Source organism: Microchirus variegatus, assembly GCF_963457635.1.
Source record: "Microchirus variegatus genome assembly, chromosome: 2".
In the NCBI taxonomy this organism is placed as follows: domain Eukaryota; kingdom Metazoa; phylum Chordata; class Actinopteri; order Pleuronectiformes; family Soleidae; genus Microchirus; species Microchirus variegatus.
The window spans coordinates 29,020,662-29,031,261 of NC_139803.1; the positions used below are offsets into that span (position 1 = coordinate 29,020,662).

The following is a 10,600-nucleotide window of genomic DNA, read 5'->3' on the forward strand; positions in this document are numbered from 1 at the left end:
CTCACGTGAAGATTCAAGGAAAAGTAAACATTAAAGTCACATAAATGTAAACTGTTTCTTGGCAATTTTACTGCTGTTGTTCAAAGCAGCATGTAAGAGAAATATAAAGGGTAAAATCAGCTATGGGTTTTATTGTAATAACATGTGCAGATGAAGAGTATGATCATTTCGTCAGTCTGTCATTTCGTGTTGCGCATTAAACGTTATTTTACTCAGTCCTAACACAACAAAATAATAACATTAAGAAGATAAATAGCCAGCGAGTTTAAATTAGCTTTAAACACCGCGTTGTTAAAACAAACGCTATCTTTATGGCGAACAGCGTGTGAGTGCTAACAGTATAGCAAAGTTAACGTCGGTCACAGGCCTTTCTGACTTGGCTCGCTGTTTGTCCTACAAACACAAACGCGTTTTTAGTGAATCTGTCATTATTGTACCGACAGGCCGGGCTAAAAACGAGATATATATCTGACTTATGAGCCCAACAAAATAAAACACTCACCTCCCATCAACATCCTGCAAAACCACGAGTAAACAGCTGCTTTCAAAATAAGAGTCATGTTTAGACTCCTCCATTCAGGCCAGCGTCGTCTCTCGTGGATAAACTTTTATCTTGAAAATAGTCGGAAAGGACACACTGGCTGTTCCGTCTCCCGAAATTGTGAATATTTAGTAAAAGTGTGGTTATGAGTCTCTGTTTCGTGTAAAATTAATCAGATGATACACAATAAGTTTTTTGCAATAAAAAGGATCAACGCAGTTCATACAGTGACATGTATTTTGTTTTGTTTTTTTGCCACACATTATCGAAATAGAAGCGGAACTATTGAGGAAGCCGGGTTGCTTGGGAAGATTTTGACCCGAACACTACCTTACTCAGGCTGATGCAAGCTGTCCAATAGAATCCGTGTGAAGACTTGACGGTAAACCGGCTGTGTTTATTACATATTACATACTAATACTCTGTTATTCACCATAATATTAAACGTATAATTTACAGCATCTGCCACGCTAAAATAAATTTGAATAATAGATATTATCAGACTGTTCGCTGTTCAATGGCTAGCCTGTGTTGACATATGGGAGTCTTCTTAAACAGCCGTGGCAGCAATTAAATGCTTTGAAGTACAGGTCTTGTCTTTAATGATGACGCATGTTGTGTAACCAGTCATTTCACTCATTATGTTGTTTCCTGAGCAGTGTGTGAAGAAGATGGCAGACTGTCAGGGTGACAGGGAAGGGACGGATAGTCCCATGGAGCTATTTGAAAGACTGAATGTTCAAGGAGACACAGTCAGGGCCTTGAAAACAGCCAAAGCTGATAAGGTAAGTGCTTGAAAGCTACTTTGTAAAATCAATAATTGTATTATTTGTTGACTAAAACTAACACCATCTCTACAAGGCCATGTAACGTGGGTCAAATGATCCTTAATAATACAGCGAGAATATAATCCAAGTGACTGTGACTGGGTTCCTCAGGCTGATCTTGATGCTGCTGTCCAGTTGCTGCTAAAGTTGAAAGTGGATTACAAACAGATGACTGGTCAGGATTACAAAGCAGGAAGTCCACCCACAGAAAACTCTGCTGTCCCCAACAATGGACCAGCAGCAGATTGTGCTGATGGCGAAGACTCAGTTGACCCATGGAACGTCTCTACCACTAATGCCAAGGGGGTGGATTATGACAAACTCATTGGTAAATTGGACAATTGTGGCTTAAGATGCATTTACCTAAAGTTAGATAAGGTTGAATAATAACTCATAATGTGTCATGTCTTGATCCAGTGAGGTTTGGCAGCAGTAAAGTAGAAAAAGAACTTGTGGACAGAATAGAGAAAGTCTCAGGACAGAAGCCTCACCGCTTTCTAAGAAGAGGAATCTTCTTCTCACACAGGTCAGCACTTTAGATTTTATTACAAAAAAGCAACAAAGACTGAAGGAATTGGTTCTTTTCCCTGTTTAACAAATGAATGATGGTAGATTCTAATTGAATATGACACTTCAATAAATACCTGGTTTGTGTGTGTTTTTTGGGCAGAGATATGAATCAGGTCCTGGATGCATATGAGAAACACAAGTCCTTCTACCTTTACACTGGCAGAGGTCCATCCTCTGAGGCCATGCATGTTGGCCACCTCATTCCCTTCATTTTCACCAAGTGAGTGCTCCTTTGCCAAATGATCACATTTTTCAACCCTAAGATTACCATTTTGTTTCTACTGAACTGAAACCTGTTTCCATTTGTCAGGTGGCTTCAGGATGTGTTTGACATTCCTCTGGTAATCCAACTAACTGATGATGAAAAGTATCTGTGGAAGGATCTCACAGTGGAAGAGTGCCACCGCTTTGCAGTGGAAAATGCCAGGGACATAATCGCCTGCGGCTTTGATGTCAACAAGACGTTCATTTTTTCAGACCTCGACTACATGGGGTAAGACATGACAGAAAATTATTCATCTTACAGTCCTGTCTCCACAGTGTTTTTTTTAATACATTATTCTTCATTTATGTTTTTACAGTGCATCCCCAGACTTCTACAGGAATGTGGTAAAGGTCCAGAAGCATGTCACATTTAACCAGGTCAAAGGCATCTTTGGCTTCACAGACAGTGACTGCATTGGTAAGAAGTCTGCATTGACTAAAATACCCCCACAATAGTTTGAAAAATAATACTTTCTGATACTTATTTCTGATATTATGAGTTCTTGTTTATCCATTCAGGAAAGATCAGCTTCCCAGCCATCCAGGCAGCCCCATCCTTCAGTAACTCGTTCCCACAGATCTTTGGAGGCAGAAAGGACATACAATGCCTTATCCCCTGTGCTATAGACCAGGTCAGGACATCACTGCACTTATACTACTACTGTATATAGTGGCATTCATAGTTTACAATGACACTGACGACCTGTGCTCTTATTCATGCAGGACCCTTACTTCAGGATGACTAGGGATGTAGCTCCAAGGATCGGCTATCCCAAACCAGCGTTGCTGCACTCCACCTTCTTCCCTGCCCTGCAGGGGGCGCAGACTAAGATGAGTGCCAGTGACGCCAATTCATCAATCTTCCTCACAGACACACCCAAGCAGATCAAAAACAAGGTAATGCTTGTAATTTACCTGTCAGATTTATCCATGTCTGTGTTTGCCTGATCCCACTTGTGAAACGATTACTCACAGATCAACAAGCACGCGTTTTCTGGAGGAAAAGACACAGTGGAAGAGCACAGAAAGCACGGTGGAGACGCGGATGTCGACGTTTCCTTCATGTACTTGACCTTTTTCCTGGAAGATGATGAGCAGCTGGAGAAGATCAGACAGGTGAGAATGGAGAGAACGTTCCTTTGACACTGTTGCTTTGTTAATGGCTGTCTGCACACTCACCCTCTCGCCTCCTCTCACTGCAGGACTACACAAGTGGAGCTCTTCTCACAGGAGAACTGAAGAAGATTTTGATTGAAACTCTGCAGCCAATGATTTCCCAGCATCAAGAGAGACGCAAACAAGTCACAGAAGACACAATCAAGCAGTTTATGACTCCAAGACCTTTGAATTTTAACAACTAGGCCGCCTAAGCATCTGAGATGTCATGATCTCATTCTCGAGACAAGAACAAATAAGTTCTCCATCTTTTGTATTTAAAATCGACGTCAAGCAGTTTGCATCAGAATTAGAGGCAAATCATGAGTAACTGGAGATGATGGACGTCTTTAAGCATGGCATTGGTCAGTTTTCTGCTTACTTGTTATACCATTTGTTAAATGTGTAAATGGGTGTTTACATCTTCAGTGCTACTGTAACATCTCTGAAGTGGAAGTACAAATTAAGAGAAAGTGAAGTACAAATTATGTGTGTATAAATAATAACACATCTACACATCTACATACCTACTGTACAGACTGTTGGATTAGAATTTACAATCACTGTCGTCAACTGTAATTAGCCCAGGGTGTTGGCACATACCTGTATGTCTTCATCTGTCTTCTGTTCACAGAAGGAACCAAAGCAAATGTACTTAAGCATGGTCTGATCGGGAACATTAAACAACACTTAAGTAACAAAAAGATCCTCCCTCATGCTTATTTGTCATCGCACTAAAGCGTTTTTACAAACATACTTAGGTTAGTACACACGGATGTACCAATCATACAGGATTATGCTGGCTTTAAATCAGTCATGTTATCAGTAATGTTATCCCTGCACAATGACGAAAATGCATCTGCTGCAATATTCATTCATCCATTCATCTTCTACCGCTTTAAAGGTGGGGGTCACACCCTGGACAGGTCTCCAGTGGGAGTGGGACAGTCCATCAGTCACAGTGATGATGACGACTGTGTCCACGACGACAGCGATAACACTGTTGGTTTTTGACTCTAAAAACTGGAGGCTCAACACTGACTCGCTGCCCTGCAGCCAATGGACGTGAGGGGCGGACATGAGCCGCTGGGAGTTGTCTCCCTCTCACTGAGGCGATTGGTGCGTCTTAAAAAGGCCAAGCACGCTTGTTCTCCTTCTTCACGTCCCGCTCCCCGCCTCTTCTCCACGCTACAGAAATAGAAAGGTTGGACAGAAAAGCTTGTCCTGGAGTGAGCGTGAAGAGGACACATCATCATCATCTGTAGTCAAGGATCCTTCTGCCACATATCCAGTCAGGGTTTGAACTGAGTCTGTACCTTCAGGAAGCCTCTGCCAGTAACGTCCTAAACTAAAAGCTAAGCTAAAAAAAAAGCCTCTGCTCTTGTCTTTATTGGCCAGACTGTGAACACAAAGTTAGCCCACTTTAGTTTCTATCTCCGTGTTCGGTCGACACAGGGTTCTTTTTGAGTGGAATGGCATTGGACTTCGCTGCGGGCTGCGTGGGAGGTGAGTACTTAGCCACGTTAGCATCCAGGTTGACAAGTGAACGTTTTTTTTTACGATTAGCCTTTAGCATTAGCAACATCCTGTATTTTTCCATCAGCTCGTGCTGCCGAGATTTTAATCGATACAATAATATGAGCCACGTTGATAAAACACGTTTGAGCCGAACAGCTTTATATGGATTACGCCACTAAGCTAACTGTAGCCTGGAGGTTTTCCTGATTTAACGTAAGGTGAACATTCCACATCTCACCTCACCCAGGGAGTGGAGTCTGAGATTGTGGAGTCACAAACCCACGCCCAGCTCACTCCAAAATCTCATGCTTTTGTGTCGAGACTGTGCCAAAATGATCATCACACATCCACTTAGATATCATCTGTCAAATCTGTCATTAGCAGAGGAATAGTTTCACTCAGGTTGACTGAAATGATGCTCACATGTGTTTCCAGTGAAGCTCCATTCAAACCCTGGGAGTCCTGACACCTGTTGTGTCTTTGTCCACAGACATGTCCTCCCTTAAACCTCAAGGACCCCAGATAAAAGTCACTGAGGCCATGGCGTGATAAAAGTCCACAGTCTAATAGAAGAGTCACATTGTGTTTTACTCTTAAGATTTATAATAACTACAGAAAACACTGACGTGCAAACATCTGCCAAGGCTTCTCAATATCTCAGTGTCAATACACTTCACTATCTTTTAGGATATACTTTAGATCTCAATAAGCGTCTAAACAGAATCTACATTCCCATTCATCTATAGTTTCTCAGTTATTCTCACAGTCAGACACAGTCCAAGGTGCATTACATTCAATTCAACTGTCTGTTACAGAAGTGATCTAAGTAATAGCTATTACAATTGCTATTACACATGTTTAAAGGACGAAAAAAGGAACAATAATAATGTAATAACAAACTGAACCAAAAATCATTGATAAAGCACTTTAATCTCTGGCTCCATTCAAATACAGTCTGTTCTCATTGTCACTCACAGATAACGTTTGGTCCTGCTGTGACGCTGTAACTGGGTCCAGATTTGTAAATAATATGTTGATGTGATTTTCCTTCTCAAAGGTGCTGCTGGTGTTTTGGTTGGACATCCATTTGACACTGTGAAGGTGGGTGTCTGTTCAATTCTTGTTACTGTTGACTTGTGTGAGGCAATGATCCAGTGCTGTTCTGTTTTGACGTCAGTGTGCAGTCTGTTGGCAGCCTGAGTTTGTTTCTAGATAACCTTTAGGTTACTCAGTCAACCAACAGGAACGGCACCATTGACCTAGAGAAATGGGCCCAATGGTTACTTACTTTAGTCCTTTTTATTAGTGGATAATTATGAATCACATACAAGTGTGTTTACAAGATTGTCATTAATAGCATAACCTTGGCCCTCCCTAATCCCTAATAAAGTATGAACTGCTCTAATATTTAAGAAAGCACTCTGAATGTAAATCTATTAGAAATACTGTTCTTGTGATGTCAGTTTTTTTTTCACTTGCATGATTTTATAGTAAAATGATGAGGAAGTTTTTATAAATATTCTATAAATCTAGCATACAATGCAGCATGCACACACAGAGATGGTGAATGGTTTGGTTGTAGCTCTTGTTTACGTTGCAGTCAATGTCATTTCTGCCTGAGCTGGTGTCTGTTTTGGGGGCCGGGGGGAAGCTGTCTTTAACAGCAACAGTGTCACTGTGTTGTAGATGAGAGAGAGAAATAAACAACCTCTCCACGGAAATGTGACCTAGTAAGTATGGTCCAAGGTCTTTCTTTCTCTCACCCAATGTCCTGTCTTAAGATATAAGAAGATTTTAAACATGTTTTCTTTGTTTTGTCTCCCTCATTTTGCACCCCCCCCCCAGCATCCCCTTTGCCCTGAAAAAAAAACTATTTATAAAAATACTTTTGCTTGTTTGTGTCCCCTTCTATAATAAATGTAGTAAATCTGTGGTTTGTACATGTGTCTTATGTGGACCCACTCCATCGTACAAATCTAACACGAGCCCTGTTGTCCTCAGGTGCGGCTTCAAGTCCAAAATGTGGATCGACCTCTTTACCGTGGAACATTCCACTGCTTCCAATCCATCGTACGCCAAGAGTCGGTAAGCGTGTGATTGTATTAAATAGCATGTGATGTTTTCCCACTTCATAATCACAGCTTTCAGCATGCGCACGTGCTGTGTGATGCGGAGAAGGGTCAGTGAGTGTCCAGTTACTGTGCCATGAGCCCTGCGTTCCTAACATGGGACGTTAGGGGTGAAAGTGTCTGTAAGCCAGGGATATTGAAGACCTGTGTGAGCTAAATAAAGATTTGGACACCGTGCCCTTTGAGCTAAGAGTAGTGTGCTTGGTCTTAGGCGAGGTCGTCCACATGTTGACATTTAGGCGGATATTTTTGATGATCTCACGTTCTCAAACTTGTCAATCAGGACAGAGAGAGAGTACATCATCACCTGGTCCAGCAGGTGTGTGTGTTAGCGTGTTTAAAGTCCAGATAGCAGATTAACACAAGCACGTCCAGTCCAGTTTAACACGAATGACCCCACTGCATACCGCGCCTCATGTAAACAAACGAATTTCCGTGTCCACACTAACACACTGAACAGAACAGGTCAATGTTCAGACACTTAATACACTCACAGTGAACGTCTTACGAATGTTTAAAGTGCTCTTTTGCTTAATTTAAAAGTCAGAAGAGGTGAACAGGCTACACCTTTTCACTCTAATGTTTAACAGTGTAGAAGTAGAACAACCACTGTAAAACTAAACTAACAGCCCAACAGCTGCTCCTCTGTAACCGAGACCACCCCAAATTCTAAAATTTGAAAGCTTGGTTTGATAATTCAGTAATAATAAACTGCTCCTTTGTATTAGTATAGTTTGTCAGTTAAACTGCAGACAGATCATCAAAATCTAAAACTTGAGGGTTCTGCTGAGGGTTGAGTTGATGTTCACTTCAGTTTCAGGTGTGAACAGGTTAGGGTTAACCTGAGGGTGTTTCTTCTGAAGTTCTCCAATGGGTTTGTCTTTGTGTCTGCAGACCATGGGTCTGTATAAGGGCATCGGCTCCCCAATGATGGGACTGACCTTCATCAATGCTATAGTATTTGGCGTCCAGGGCAATGCCATGCGTAAGCTTGGTCGCGACACACCGATGCACCAGTTCCTGGCTGGAGCGTCCGCCGGAGCCATCCAGTGTGTCATCTGCTGCCCGATGGAACTGGCCAAGACGCGCATGCAGATGCAGGGGACTGGAGAGAAGAAGTCTAAGAGGAAGTTGTACAAGAACTCGTTGGATTGTCTGGTGAGAATCTACAACAGAGAGGGCATCCGTGGCATCAACCGCGGCATGGTGACCACGCTGCTGCGCGAGACCCCTGGTTTCGGCGTGTACTTCCTCACGTACGACGTGTTGACGCGCTCCCTGGGCTGTGAGCTAGGAGACACGTACATGATCCTCAAGCTGCTGTTTGCTGGTGGAATGTCGGGCATCGCGTCCTGGATCTCCACGTATCCCGTGGATGTGATCAAGTCACGTCTGCAGGCCGACGGCGTCGGCGGCGTCTACCAGTATAACGGCATTATGGACTGCATCAGACAGAGCTTGAAGAAGGAGGGGTGGAGGGTTTTCACCCGCGGACTCACGTCCACTCTGCTGCGAGCATTTCCAGTCAATGCCACCACGTTTGCCACCGTGACTCTGTTTTTGATGTACATGCGTGAGGGACAGGAGTGCAGCGTCCAGGACTCTGAGCCCCCGTCTGTGCAGCTGCAGCCTCTGCCGCCACAGACGCAGCCAAGCAGCCTGTAAAACAGTGTGTTAGTCTCAATCACTACAGTCCTCAGCAAACCTGTCCAGTATAAATGGAACAGGTCTGATTTGTCAGCCAAGTGACCATGTAGTATTTAAATAATATATATATATAATACATATATATATACTGTATTTTGAGATGCAATCTGCACTTGTAAATATGATCTCTTTTTAAAGATGCAGGGGTTTTGTTGAATTTTAAGTAATTTGGGAGACTTTACGTGTTCAGGTCATGAGTTTTTTGTGTAACGACCCTTCAGTTGGAGTTGGGTGCATTAAGTTACAGACAACTAAAAGAAAAGGGTTAATGCATATGTATATTGTGCCGCTCCATAAAATCAATCGATGAAATTAATGTAATTTAAGGTTGTTGTTTTTTACAAAGGTGATTAATCTGTTATTTTCTCATTGGTCAATCAGGCTCCTCCCCATTTATCTTCACATGAACTCAGTATTCCAACTTTGTTTTGTTGTGGTTACACGTTAAAATTATAGTATACATAAATACACATGTACATTTATGTAGATATAATGCCATATTTGTTTTCTGAACTGTGTGTGTAGTTAAACTGTATGAAAGTCGGTCAGCTCAAGTCTGAGGTTACATCTTTTTTTTTTCCTTTTCTTTTTTACTGTTTAACATAATTTAAATGACAGGATATGACGCTGCAGCAAACGCAGTTTAGTTTTTTATGTTTTAGTTCTCGACACGGTCACGTTGTAGAAACTGAACTAATGCAGTGAATCATGTTGTAATTGTGGATATTTTTGCAGTGTCCAAACATGAAAGCACCTTATATTACAAACTATTATTACATACGGTTACATTTTCAGCATTCATTTTTACTGTAAATGCAATAGATTTTATATTCTGTTCAATTCAACTGTTACAGTGAGCTCAAAGAAAGGCTTATTTTGTTTTTTAAGTTTTCGAGCGCAGTGTTGAGGATTCATTTGTCCACAAAGAGGTGCTGTTAGGCCTGTTTTATACCAACTGTGCCACTTACATGTACAGTTGCAGATGTGGTGGGTTATCGATCCAGCAGCTGCTGCTTAGTTTGTCATTTGTTGTTGATGCTTGTGAATTTATGAAAGTACAGCTGTTTTACCTCAATAAGACGGCATGTCCATGTTCACCTAAATAAGACATTATATGTCAACCTAAATAAGACAGCATGTCCAGTTTACTTGTCTTTGAACACTTGCCCAAAGTTTCAGCACCAAAGACAGAATTAACTACTTTTACAAATAGTTGTATTGTTTTGAAAGATTTGTATTTTTTTTAATCTTTTAACAAAATTGGGTTCAGGCTGCTTTTCTTTCCGAGTTAACCTCGAATACCCAGGTCACAGACGCACAAACACACACACACACTCACTGTCCCTCAGTGCAGTGTCTCTGAAAACCCAGTTAATTGCACTCTTAAACCACTTTGACTTTGCTTAAAATGCAAACAGTGACACATTAACTGACCACGCGCAAACACCAGCTGCCTGCAGGTGCCTGCACAGATTTAAAAACCTATTTATTTTCCTGTGTATGAAAAGGACTACTACTACTGCTGCTGCTGCTGATCATGATGAGTTTAACTTTCTTTACCAGTGAGTGTCAAAGTGTAGATTGGGATTTCAAACCCAGATAAACAATGTTCATACTGTGAAATCAGCGCTTATATGTTACTCTTATCTTGGGTTTGCTTTGTCATAATTGGTGGATAAAATTTAGTTGCTAACGGTGTCTCTGTGTTGTGTACTTGTCTTGTACCACATCAGCATGTCCTCTAGTTTTCTTTCTTTCTGTAGTTCTGAAGATTAAGTGAAATAAAAGCCACTTTTCCTCTCACGATCTCAAAGATGAAGTTCTTGCAAAGTCCAGTGGATCTTATTATTAAAAACGGTGACGATCATATACAAAAATATGGCTTTATT

At 41.6% G+C, this 10,600-nt stretch overlaps 2 protein-coding genes across 5 annotated transcripts; both read left to right on the top strand.

Moving 5' to 3' along the window:
• The first annotated feature begins 847 nt into the window (after positions 1-847).
• On the top strand, positions 848-4,049 carry wars1 (tryptophanyl-tRNA synthetase 1). Its single transcript, XM_083885914.1, has 11 exons — positions 848-923; positions 1,201-1,326; positions 1,480-1,696; positions 1,786-1,894; positions 2,039-2,158; positions 2,249-2,431; positions 2,520-2,620; positions 2,722-2,834; positions 2,926-3,099; positions 3,178-3,318; positions 3,405-4,049. Exons 2-11 carry the CDS (start codon positions 1,213-1,215, stop codon positions 3,561-3,563), a joined length of 1,431 nt encoding a protein of 476 aa, XP_083742040.1. The 5' UTR covers positions 848-923; positions 1,201-1,212; the 3' UTR covers positions 3,564-4,049.
• A 508-nt stretch (positions 4,050-4,557) lies between these two features.
• slc25a29l (solute carrier family 25 member 29-like) lies at positions 4,558-10,503 on the top strand. 4 transcript variants are annotated; one of them, XM_083885831.1, is made up of 5 exons: positions 4,558-4,863; positions 5,933-5,976; positions 6,562-6,605; positions 6,877-6,960; positions 7,899-10,503. In XM_083885831.1, the coding sequence occupies exon 5, from the start codon at positions 7,902-7,904 to the stop codon at positions 8,667-8,669; it is 768 nt and encodes a 255-aa protein (XP_083741957.1). In that variant the 5' UTR covers positions 4,558-4,863; positions 5,933-5,976; positions 6,562-6,605; positions 6,877-6,960; positions 7,899-7,901; the 3' UTR covers positions 8,670-10,503. The 4 variants fall into 4 exon arrangements, with proteins under 4 accessions (XP_083741957.1, XP_083741955.1, XP_083741956.1 ...); XM_083885829.1 differs by having other exon boundaries at positions 5,933-6,605; XM_083885830.1 differs by having other exon boundaries at positions 6,476-6,960.
• Positions 10,504-10,600: the final 97 nt, after the last annotated feature.